This window comes from Pteropus alecto, unplaced genomic scaffold, assembly GCF_000325575.1.
Source record: "Pteropus alecto unplaced genomic scaffold, ASM32557v1 scaffold72, whole genome shotgun sequence".
NCBI lineage: Eukaryota > Metazoa > Chordata > Mammalia > Chiroptera > Pteropodidae > Pteropus > Pteropus alecto.
In genome coordinates, this window is record NW_006436811.1 from 10,088,128 (window position 1) to 10,101,764 (window position 13,637).

General features: G+C 32.7%; 1 protein-coding gene across 1 annotated transcript in view; it reads right to left on the reverse strand.

The window, feature by feature from the left end:
- MYCBP2 (MYC binding protein 2, E3 ubiquitin protein ligase) overlaps window positions 1-13,637 on the reverse strand; it is a 236,802-nt gene that overhangs the window by 112,699 nt on the left and 110,466 nt on the right. Inside the window, 7 exon segments of the mRNA XM_015590881.2 lie at window positions 2,139-2,360; window positions 2,977-3,251; window positions 3,754-3,946; window positions 8,418-8,514; window positions 9,723-9,806; window positions 11,149-11,283; window positions 13,243-13,334. Coding sequence (XP_015446367.1) covers window positions 2,139-2,360; window positions 2,977-3,251; window positions 3,754-3,946; window positions 8,418-8,514; window positions 9,723-9,806; window positions 11,149-11,283; window positions 13,243-13,334 — 1,098 coding nt within the window.

Consider the following 13,637-nt stretch of genomic DNA (forward strand, 5'->3'; position numbering starts at 1 on the left):
CAATTTCATAAGTGAAGACAGGAAAATTCCAACTCCTACCAATGAAAAAACTGCAAGATGAGAAATTACAGAATCCTATTAAAGTCCACTGGGAAAATATTTTTTTTCAGAAAAAAGGAAAAAGGTGATTGATTTTGATTGATATCCAGCATGAACATTACTTATTTCCTTTTTTCCAAAAAAAAAAAAAAAAAAATTAGCACATCACTGGCTACTAAAATTTCAGAAAAAGGTCATCGTATTAACTGGTGGTGGGATTGCAAACTGACACTAGCTTTCTGCAGGGCATTTTGCCAGTTTGTGACACAGTCTTAACATGCTTCTCCTTGAGTTAAGAGTTTTTCCACTCATAAAGATTTATCCCAGAAAAAAATCAGTATGAATATCCATAAAAATTCAGTCAATATTGAAAATAACAGTATTGTTTAAAATACTGAAATGTGAGAAACAACAACGTAAATATATATATATGATGAAATTATTATACTAAACTCAAATGGTAGAATATCCATTAAAAAGAATAGAAATAAACTAACCAGGATATATCTTCATAGAATATTCAGAAATACAAATATACAATTATCAGTTATTAATAATCAGCAAATGTTAGTTCTTTAAAATTGTTTTTAAAATATTGTTAAATTTTACTGTATTTTTAAAGAAAATACAGCAACGCTAAAGGAAATTCCTGAAGAAAAATACAGATCACCCATAACTTTAGCGGCAAAACATTATTTTCACTTCTCGGTATTCTCTTCTAAAATATGTATTATTTACATATTGCAAACTATATATGCCTTTTGCATACATATTTACAGTCATTCATCACAGTACATTTATACTTTTGTTTCTCGTTTTTTAATTTAAAAATATCTGCCTTAATATTAAATAGCTGTTCTTAATGGCTGAACCAGATTCTATCAAAGTGATATATCTAAATTCAACAATTTCACTTAATGATATAGTTACACCTCTAATTAGGTTTCTAATTTTTCCTTTTAATAAAACACACATATATCTTAGGTCTTCAAATTATTTCCTCAAAAAATTTCCTTTGCTCATCGCATGTAATACTGAGTTGAGAATTTATCTTGTAAAAATATCTTCTATATGGCACCAATTTAAGAGCTGTATTTATCATTTCACTCATTTTTCTCAACTAGTACTTAATTATATTCCCAGCAAATAGTAAATGCACAATCAATATTTGCTGAAAGATGAGAAGAAAAAGATTATTAACACTAATTACATAATGTCTTAAACCATCTATAAGTTCAGTAGGTTTCCTCATAGTCTTACCAGCATAAGAAATCTATTTTTCCTATTTTTTTTTTTTACAAATAAGTTGATAACGTCAATAGAACTTTCATTCACATTTAATTATTAGTAAGGTTAAAAATTTTTTCCATGCTGGTTCACTCTAAAGTCCTTCTTATATTTACTTTTATTATTACTACTAAGATCTTACAAAGGTATTATAGTAACTCTGGAAATTTTCTTTCCATTCTGCTATTATCCTTTTTTATTTCCATTTGTCACTGAAAGTTTTCTCTTAATTTTTCTGTTGTTTTAGTCAACAGAAAATTGCTAGCATACAATAATTAGGATAATTTTTCCATTTTGTACTCCTTTTTTAACTTTTGTTTTAAAGATTAATTCTCATCAACTTGGGAGTAATTATGCATGGTTTTCATGTGTATTTGAGTTAATTCTTCATGTTTCTATGACTATTGTTTTATAATGCTTATTTTAATGTACCAAAATGTTAACAGAAAATCTTTAAAAGATATTTATTTCCTTAAAATTCAATCTTGGCAATCTAAAATATTATATTAGAATGTAAGAGTTTGCTTATAGTATCTGCAACTTTCAAATGATTCAGCCAAAAATAAATACATAGGAATTCATTACATAATTGTCAATTTTTTTATAGGTTAAAGACCATTAAAAAATAAAAATTAGAGAAAAAAAGATCGCTTATTCATAGGTAAACATGAGAATTTTTTTCTTAATTTTAGCTCTTCTTGTAAAATACATAATCATCTGGTAAACATATTTACTAATTTAGAAGAATAAGCACCAAGCTAAATATGCCTCTGTTGACAGTGTTATAAAAGATTTTTCAGAAGAAGACCTACCTGGCTGAGTTTTTCCATATGTGCTACCAAAAGGGGAAAACGGTGAACTAGTGTTGAGTCATTCTCTGTGCTAACTTGTTTAACAATTGATCGTAGTAGTACTTCTCCATCATATGCAATAGGGAAGATCGAAGTCAGCTTAACAGAAGTGTGACACAGAGCTGACATAACAGCAGCAAGCAGTCGACTACTTGACGTCTTGAAGTTTGCTTCTTGGATATCCTTTTAAAAATAAAAATATGTACCCCATCAAATAAATACTCAGTATAATCCAAGTTTCTGGATACATAAAAGGTAAACACCCTTTTAAATCATTCCAAACTTTTCTAGCATTCAGTCATTGTAAGTGTCTTGTTAAAGGACCAATATTTCATCAGTATTTTTAAACATATTTAAGTTGCTATCCAATGAAGGTAGAAAATTATCAAATATGGCCAAGGAAAATTCGCCTCCTGTCCTCTAGTAAATGAGTTTATATATTCCTATATCCTCAGAATCATAGTCATCTCCAGCATTTATTCTCAAAGAAAGTCATCAGAAAGGCCCCAATCAGTATACATATTAGGTATTTCCAGTACCAAGCACTGAAACTATTTTCCTCAAATAATAAATAACTTACTAAGTAATTCTATGCTACTATAACATTTCACTAATGTTAATGTTATTATGCTAGTATAATATTTCACTGTGACAAAATTATGTCATCACACTGCAGTTTATTCAAAAAAATTACCTTTCATAAAAGTTAGAAAGATTAAGGCAACTCTAACTTATTTTCTTGAAGAGTATTGAGTAATATATAATATTTTCAACTAACATTTTACAAACTTAAAATTACCTGATCCAAACAATTCAACAGATCACAAAGGCAAGCCCACTGTAATGCGGGGGTTGGGTAGAAAGAATGAAAACAGGCAGTAAAGGTATTATGGCACTCCTGAAGGACAGCTTCTAGGAGACTCAGGGGTTGACTGAGATATCCTTGAGGATCATTATCCAACTTCACCATGCAGTGATCCACTCCTTCTGATAAAATTTTTCTTAACAAAGTTCTAGTTTTTCCAATACATTCTGCTAATCTGCTAGTTTCTTCTACAACTGCTTTTCCTGCAGCTTTGAAAGACACAAAGCAGATTGCTAATTAAATAGAATAATAAATATGCATGAAAACATTCAATATCATTCAAGTAATTTCCTATACAGCTAAGAATCACAAGTACTCATAACCTAGAAAGGAAATAACTTAGAGATTATGTATGGTGCAAAATTATTTCTTTTTTAAAATCTAAATAGAAAAAGAAACAAAACACTGGTTTCAACATGTAAGTCTAAATCAGTTGTTCAAAATATTTCTATTTGACAGAATCTGTTTAAAATAACACTTTGTTAGAGTATTTCATTTTAGCCTAATATGAGTTTTTTTTTTATCTGAATGACATATAATATATTTTATTCTTCATAAGTCAATATATAAGCATCACAGCAAGTTTTAATCTGCTCGATTAAGGAGCAGGTTAAAGGAAGCTGGAATCTTAAACTCTTGGTTATTCCTATGTAAATCTTTTTAATTCTCACACATTGTCTCCCAAAAATCAATTTAAATAACGCATCATACCTGACACTGGGTAAATTTCACAGGTATAGACACGCAATAACCTCAGACAGCAGGTGCCTACAAAGCGCAGTCTCTCCAAATCCAGAAGCGTGGCTGTGAACTGGAACCCTTTTAATCCTCTAAGTTCTTCGACTCCTAAGACTAAGGTGGTCCAGCTCCAGTGAAGAATACTCAACAAAGACTCAAAACATTCCTAATTCAGAATATGAAGAAACAGATAGTAATTAGTTCAGGTGATACCACAGGTTGAATCAAATGAAAAGATGACATTCAACTTCAAAACTTGATCTTGAAGTTTTTTATTGAGTTTTAAAAGCCCAAATAACAGGCATTTTATTAGTTCGTTCATTAAATTACCATTAGGAGCACCTTTGAAATTTGACAAAAATGGTAACGTAGTTAGGCTTCTATAAAAAACAGCTTTCAATATTTATTTAAAAAATATTTTTAAGTTTCCCTGCTACAAATTTATCTAGTTTGTCATAGAAGAAAAAAAAAATGAAAAACACATAAATACATGTCTACCTAAAAGGAAAATTAAACTCTACATTGTCGCTGTGTAGATAAACCAAAAGTATTTTAAAGACTTGAATAACTTTTGAATATCATATTTTAGTATTAGATACCAGCAATAATATCACAGAACTTATTTTATATCTACATATTAAATTTTAGAATATAAACTGTAGCTAATGCTTGATAAGTTAACAGAACAGAAAAATTGACTAGAAAGATACTAAAAAATTCTTATCTGGATTTTTAAAAATTCTAAAATATTAATGTAAGAGGATGAGCATCCGTTGTAGTTCTAGTTGGTCTACAGGTTTTTTCATGCTTACATGTTGACAGATAGCTACGAGATGAATGTCAAAGCAAATCACTTATTCCCTCATCCCTATCAAATTCCAGTCCTCTGGTGTAGTAATACCAAGAATAAGAGTTTATACCTTAACTTTTAAAAGAATGATTAAATAAATTTCTTATATAAAGATTAAAATGACCTAATGACCACAAAACCACTTAGATATAAATAAAAGAATTACTAAGCACAGAAAAAAAAAGAGATGACTGAAAAGACACAACACAGTCAAAGATACTTATTTGTATCAATAGATACCAAACTGATCTTAATACTAAAAGGATCCAAGATGCCAGGAAACCAAAATTCTTGTAGTCTATTATTCAAAACACACTCTCTATAAACTGCCATAGCTCTTTTGGAAGGCCAATTTGAGATAATATATCAAATTTTAAATGAGCATACTTTAGTAGAAATATTCCCATAAGTACATAAGTAATCAGAGACACATATGTACGGATATAAAACATTAAAAACAAACAGTCCTTTAATAGGAAAAGAGTCAAATAAAGCAGAGTACAACTCATTCCACTCATTCCAGTGTTTCCTTTTACCATTAATGAGATGTATAGGAGCTTAACTCTTGTTTATATCAATTAGCCTATGGTAAAAGTGGTTTTGTTATATGTTGTTTTGCTTAAAGGCACAGAACCTATAAACAACATTAAATGGGGACTTACTGTATTCTATGGGATACAATACAAACATTAGAAAAGAAATTGAAATAGAACCAAATGTCCACGGTGTATACTATGAAATTTTCAAAAAGGAAGATCAAAACTTTAAGTGTGATCAAACAAAAACGAGAAGGTTGGATAGCGTACTATATATAGACTAGTAAATATGTGTATGTATAAAAAATAGTCTGGAAGTATATACGTCAAAATGTAAATAGTAGTTATATATAGTGATAACAGGGTGATGGGAAAAGAACTTTCATGTACTTTTAGTATAGTTTTTTTTTCCTACTCTACTCTAGTCCCACCAGGGACGTGTATTAATTTTGTGGTTTAAAAAAATGAATAAGATTTGTTTAACAAATAAGATAAAAAAGAAAAAAAAATTCCCTTTGCATTTTACCAACATGACAGACTACCAGTTACATTAATAAATCGCATTCGAAGGGAGAAAAAAATGGCATAGATGATAGAGACTCTGTTCATCCCTCTGGTGGCCAAATCAAAGTTGTGACGGAAACAAGGAGCAAGCAGCAAGGAAAATCTCCTGGGATCTAGATGAACGAGCCATACAACTACGGAGAAATCCAAGAAAGCACCCTGCAACAGCAGAAGGTAGGACGAGGCGAGGATGCCAGGCTGCCCGGTCCCGAGTGGCTGAGTGAGACGGAGGCTGCGACAGCAGCAGACGCCTCTTAAAGGGGCCGTGTCCGCGAGCAGATTTTCGTGGTGACGGATCTGCTAGCTCTGAGCACCACTGCCTTACAGGGAGATATTGTCGGAGTGAGGGCCAAGGTGAGACTCGCTCGGTACAGAAGTGTGGGTGGCATCCATTGTTCCCTGTTGAGCCCTCCTCGCTACCAATGCAGTGGACACAGGGCCTCATAGCTGTGATGTCATCAAACTGGATAACAGAAGCTGCTCTGCCCAGAGGATTCCCTGAAACCCCGCCTTCCCAACTCAGGCCCCACCCAAGCCACATCCAGGTGTATCCGCAGTGAGTCAGGTGCACCTTGCTGAGCAGCGCCTAGACTCACACTGGAGACAGCTGGCCTTGGTTTCTGGTGTGGCCTTTTGAGGCAACTATAAGCACAGCATCTGTGGATTGCTTGCTGAATCTTGACAGATGACCCCAGAGGGGTAGAGGCTTGGGCTAAATATGGCCTGCAGAACCCCTCACAGGACTGTGCCACTGGACACCTACTTCACAAATCCACACTAATAAGACCTGGAGACAGGAGCTTTGCTTAATACATATTAACAGACACAGAAAGGCAGCCAAAATGGGAAGACAAAGAAGCAGAAACCATATGACAGAACAGAACAGAGATCCAGATATAATGGAGTCAAGTAATCTAACAGATGCAGAGTTCGAAACATTTGGGAAATGTAGAGAACTCCCACAAAGAGATAAGAATGGAGATGGAGATTATAAGAGGGAACCAGTCTGAAATGGAGAACACATTATCTGAGATGAGAAGTATATTAAATGGAATAAACAAAGTGAATAAAGAAGAGGATCACCCGCTTTATCTAGAGGACAGGAAAGTCAATCAGGACACTCAAACAGAATGGCAAGAAAAAAGATGCTAAGACTATAAAGATGATTTAAGGAGGATATGGGACACTATTAAGGCTCCAAATATTTGTCTGAAGAAAATCAAGATGCTGAACTGCTGTTTGAAGAAATAATGATAGAAAACTTCCCTAACCTGGTGAAGGAAATGGACATAAAACCCAGGAAGCTCAGAGTATTCCAAAAACCAGGATCCAAAGAGGCCCATACCAAGACACATCATAATTAAAATGCCAAAGGTTAAATACAAAGAAAGAATATTAAAAGTAGCAAGAGAAAAACAAATAATTACCTACAAGGGAACACCCATAAGACTGGCTGCTGATTTCTCAAAAGAAACTATGCAGGACAGAAGGGCTTGGCAAAAAACATTCGACGGGATGAAGACCCAGGAGGAAAAGAATTAAGTGTTTCAACCAAAAGATAGAGTGGCTGAAAGGATAAGAAAACAAGACCTTTACATATGCTGCCTACGAGAGACTCACTTCAAATTAAAAGACACACACAGACTAAAAGGAAGAGGATTGAAAAAGATATTGCTGTGAGTCAGAGAGAGAAAAATAAACACTACATGATTTCATTTATATGTGGAATCTAAGGAATAAAAAGAACAAACTAATCAAAAACAGACTCACAAATATAATGGACAATTTGGTGACGAACGAAAGAGTGGAGAGTTTGGGGCCGGGAGAATGGGACGAAGGGTTAAAGAAATACAAATTGGTAGCCGATTGATGGTCACGGAGATGGGGGAGTACGGTATAGAGAATGCAGTTAGTATTAATATATTGACTAGGTGGAGGGTCAGGGGAGGGAGGGAGCAATTGGGAGGATCATTTTACTAACTATATAGATGTCTAACCAATGTACTATATACTTGAAACTAATTAAAATAAAAATAAATAAATAAATAAATCGCATTCATATACTGCCTTACAAATAAAAAAATTTTAATGTCCCTTATCTCATTAAAAATTCGTAAGAATGCAATGATGTAGTTTATTTAGATAAGCTGCATAAGAATCCTCAACAAATAAATGAAAGAATAAGACTTTCTGAGCAGACATACCAGAAAGTATATATAGCAGATATTTCAATGACATCATGCTGACTTTCCATTCTACACAAGTAAGCCCAATAGCACCTGTATCTTTAAATGTAAAACAGTGATGGCCAAGTAGTTCAATAAACTCCCTCGTTAGATATGCAACTCTTCTATTACCTCAAGCATTAAAGTAAGACTTTTCGGTCAAAATCATCCTTAACTTTTCCTTCACTTTTTAACTCCTACAGCATATGTAGTAATACATGATTTATTAGAAAATCTATAGTTATTTCAGAAATAGCGACATGTTAAAATCAATTACGATTTCTATCTTCCCATTATTTAAAGTGCATATTCTTTGTCCTGGGATGTCAACACTAATACAAAAACAAATCTGAGTTCATAAAGCTATGCTGAGATAAACTTTTGGAAGAGTGGCAAAATGCTAAACATCAAAATGAAACTGAGCACTGAATAGAAAAGCTGAAATTTTAAAAAATGGCTTACCACTGAGACAGTTCTTGCAAAAGATCTCTTTAAAATGTGCACAGGTTCGCTGGTTTGCTGTTTGCCTTTTGAAGCACTGCCATCGCTGGTTGGAAGTCTGAAGGTAGCAGACATACGTAAATTTATGTTGGAAAGTCCAATGACATTTTTCTTTCCAAAATATATATTTTTGCAATAGCAAAATAATTAAGTTATACTTTTAAATATTTTTGTTAGGTAAAATGCCAATATGGGGGTTTTTAGAAACATTTTCCAATGCTAAGCCAGATTTTTAAGCACATGAGCATTCATTTCATCTTTTAAATCACAGCTTTGTAAGACTGGGTAGTAGAGAATTTCTTCTCTTACTAGACAACAGATATAACTTATGTTCTCTAGTAATGGTACTATTAAATTCTACTATTTATAAGTTATTCAACAAGTGTATCCAGGAGTAGTCCAAGCAACTTGTTATGTTCACAGTGCTACATATCACAAACACTAACTATAACGGAGCATGAAAACAAAAGTCCCTTCTTGGGAAAGTGGGGTTTACACTATCCCGATTCTCAAAGTGATTTCTAGAAAGGAAGATACAAGGAACACAGAATCACTATTCTAGGGATAGTTCCTTGGATCTTTACTATGTTATTAGTAAGTTACTTAAAAAACTAGTAAAGTAAAAACGACATCTTTTAGTGAGGGTTTATATCAATTTGCATACTTTATTCTAAAAATTATTGCACTAATCCCCTAGAAGTAGATGGACACACACACAGGCATATGCTTCCATATATCTCAACTACCATAAAGTAATTGAAATTCTTAAATGATAAAAATAGAATATTATCACACAAAGCAAGCTATTATTTGATATTTCAATTAAAGGTGGAAATTTTTCAGCAGTAAGGGATTTTCTAATTCATTCCATCATAAGGTAAGATGAACAAGAAACATAAGACTGCAGCAAATCAATCGTGTCTACATCCAAAGTCTCCATCTAACACCCCAATTTCATTTCTCTAAGAAAAATTTTATTAGTTTACAATATTCTGAAATTGGTTAAAAAAACAAGACAAGTTAAAAATGTACATCATTGAAATATTGTTATTGTCATAATACAGATAATCTGAGTCATGATGTAAAAAATGTTTAAAAGTGTACAAAACATTAAATGTTTTTGTCAAATGTAGCTATATTTCTACTAGTATATTAGAATCTGCTGAATGCTTCAAATAATTTCTCCTTTTTATACCATGTTTTATAGTGACCCTAGTTCATTACAGCAAAAGAATAAACCTTATTAACTATAAATATGCTAAATACCTGTATAATAATTGAGGTATCTGACCAGCGTTAACATCTGTACCATTATTTGATTTCTTTGAACTCTTAAATTGGAAAACAACCCTAAGAAGAGAAAAAATAACAATGATACCAAAATCTACATAGTTCAGGATTTATTGAAGGAAATAAGTAATTTAACAATCATGTTTTCAAATCTTATGTTAATGACAGATTAATTCTTTAAGGAAAAAAAATCAAGTAAAAAGATATTGTTCTGATTTTAGTTCTAACTCTGAATAGGGTAATCAGTAAAATGAAGGAACTGAACCTAATCAGGAACTACTAGGTGAGTAGCTGTCCTGCCTCCACCTTAGCCCCTCCAGCTCTACTTTAACCAGAGCAGTAAGCTTTTAACAAAATATTTCAACTTACAAACAGTTTAAAATCTGCTCAGCTAGATACTGTATGAGCGTCAGCTTCAAAACGCTATGATATCCCAAGGGTTAAATGAACTGCATGCGGGAACCATACAGCCCAGGACTGAAGCAGTCTCCGCAGTTGCAGCACGCAGTCTTACGGCAAGTTGAAAAGGTACACACAACAGACAACTTTTCTAAGCATTCTACTTGAACATTCAGCGATGTTCACTTCATAAATTTGTTCTTTTATTGGTCAGCTCTGTTATGAGTTGAACAAAACTATTTGAAATATACTATTATATAACTTTACCCATTTCAAACAGTTTATGCTCAAGAATAATAAAAAATAAATTGAATTTCTTTTATAAATGATGCTCCTTTCAAACACGTGAATCAGAGTAGCGAGTATAAAGAAGGTTGGTATTAGAGTCAAGAGGCTTTAGGACCAGATTTTGTTTGGCCACATAGTAACTAAGGGATTTGAAGCAAAACCATTTCACCTTTTGTCTCTCTATTCCTCTGAGTGTAAAATGGGGCTAATAACTGCTTCATGAAGTTGTTGAGGGCATCGAATGAGATAATATATATGAAAGTGTTTCATAAACTAAAAAGCACTCTATACATGAAATTTAAACAGTAAATTTCCCCAACATTTTAGTAAAACTATACCATTTTGTACTGCTGAAGCTTTGCAATTTAAAAACTGTTTTCATAAGCACTGTCAAATTTTATAGCAAGTACATATTTTTTTTTTATGGTTTCTAGACTCCTCACTATCCTTGTCATAATAAGCTTTTAAACAATGTAATACCCAAAATACATACAAATACCACCTGATAAAGGGCAAAGAACTGCAGTCCGACTATCTCCCTGTTCTGTCTAGACTTTAATTTGGTATGAGATTATATTAATTTAATTTTTAGCAATCATATTATGTTCTAGCTTTACTAAAATTTTTGTCTTACTGAAAGACCTCTGAACTTTCTAAACAACATTCCACTAACAAATTGAGAGTTGTTTTAGTAACACTTAAATATTTTGCTTACCCATCATCTGTGGTAATAGAAGCTTGTCCATGAGATCCACAGTCACTGCTGGGTCCTGACACTCGAGCCCATGCTACATACCACCATCCAGCTTGCAGGAGAACTGGCTCATCAAACATCATTGCATATTTTTCTCTGAAAGTAAATTTAGTGAGTCAAAGACAATGCCTTTGTACTTTCCTGTTACATACATTTATTTTTAAAAATCCTTTGTAAATAAAACATGAAATTCAATGTATTATAAGATTCTAGTCAAACGACGTTAAAAACCCTCTAACTGAAAAAGCCAACACAAGAACACAAATAATAGTTACTTGTGTTATGGTGACGGCATGACATTTCATCCTCTTCCCTCCTGAATTATAAAACTTGCTTAAATGCTATAAAACTTTCATATTAAAAAAAGACCCAAAATTTTTAAATTGCTGTTAAAAAAAACATGCCAGTTTTGTTGGAAAATGAAATTTTCAAGTATAGTTTTCAAGTTCATTTATTCAAATAAAGTGTTTGAGAGGCAGCATGTTAAGAAAACGGCCCTGGAGTCAGATGGCTGATTCAAGGCCTGGACTTGTGACTTGCTGGCTTCCTGACTTTGGGCAAGTTAATGCATCCTCTCTGTAACTCAGTTCCTTCATCTGAAAATAGGGATAGAAATAATGTCTAGCTCTTAGGGTCCTTCTGAGGATTGAGTTAATTCAGATAAAGTGTTTGGAATTGCATCTGTCACACAATGACTACATGACAAAAGTTCACTAAATTAGGAAGAGAGAAAAGAAATGTATATAAATAATGCATCTGATAAAGACATACACAAGTTACAAAGTTCTAAGTAACAGAGTAGAAAGAATGTGTATTGATTGTAACTGGCATAGAAGAATAAAGAGGAAAGAGAAGAATGTCATGAATGGATCTGCAGAGTTATGGAAGTACAAAGTAGGATCTGAAAATGGCAAGGTGTCAGATTAAAGCATTAAACAGATCTATAAGAGTACCAGGTGAAAAGTTAAAAAAGATGCTGTGAAAGATTATGGAAGTCCCTTAATGCTAGCTTTCGGATTCTGGGCTCTGTTAGTAGTCAAATGAAGACAGTCTAGATTCTCTATGCATTATATTTTTGACTCATTATCATATGCTCAGAAATAAATGCTGAACGACAATGACATCTTAAGGCTTTGCTAAAAATAAATCAATCATTTAACTTTCCTGAAACTTCTCTAATCTTTGTCTGTCTATAACATAAAAAATTACTAAAAAAGTATCTCCTGATACTGGATAATGGCTAAAGTGAAGAAACAGTCAAAGATTTTTTTAGGTTTACTATTTTGTTCTCAAAAGAATTTGTCTGTGAAAAGCAAACTCAATGCCTTACTACCATTTCCAGAAAATATAAATTTTAACTAATGAATATTACACAAGTTTTCTTAATATAGTTCTCATTTGAAAGTACAGTATACTATATTATTAAGCTCAATTTATTTTTCTCATTATAATATTCCTTGATTCAAATCACTAGCTTGTCACAACACAGTGTGAGATAATTCTTAGGATTACATGGAGAGTACTGATAAAATCTAAGTCACTTCTTAATTAATGAACTTCATAAATAAACATCCTGATTCTGGTAACCTAAGAGGTTCAGTAGAACCGGCCACCTCCCCAGGTGTGCAATAATCAAGTATATGCAAAAGGCATGGCATTAAGAGTATACAGGTGATCTGAATTGTGGCCCACCATGACTATCTGACAATGCGTACACAATGCTACAGGAAGGAAGTGACTGTATCACACCACTAGAACACTAACATATTAGGTGTTTTCTAACTGCTATATGAAAATAAAAGTGTGCAAAATATATTTCCATCATATCTTCAATGTAGAAATAGCCATTTTATCTTGTGAAATACAAATATGAAAGATAGTTTTAATGCAGCACTGTTAAAAGTAACACATTATCTAATATATAATTTAGTTTCTCAAGTGTCTGATCACAGTAGATTATTTAAAACTTCTTTTTAAAGTTATATTTATTGATTTATAATAAAATTTTCACATTAAGAATGTAGGGATTACACTGAATAATAAAGAAATCTTTACCTAGCAGCACAGTCATAAGCCAACACATCAGTCTCTGCAAGAAGGTCTCCATCAGTTTCATGATCTCCTCCATCAGGACCCAACTCAAACAGCTGGGGAAAGGAGAAAAACATATTGTGCCCAACTGTTCAGTCATGTAAATCTGCTGAATATTATGTTTATAATTTAGTGGGTGTCTGATAAATGCTGACACTAGAGAATGTAAAAAAATCAGAGCACCTGCTTTTTTAATATTATTAAGTAAAATATATTAACATGTATATTTAAATTGAGAAACATATACAATGTCTAATGGTCTATATTAATCTCAGTTTTCCTTCTTTACATATTCATCTATTTATATCAAGTGCTCCAAGAGGTTCTGTGCCAAATGTAAACACCTGAGGGAGGTGAGA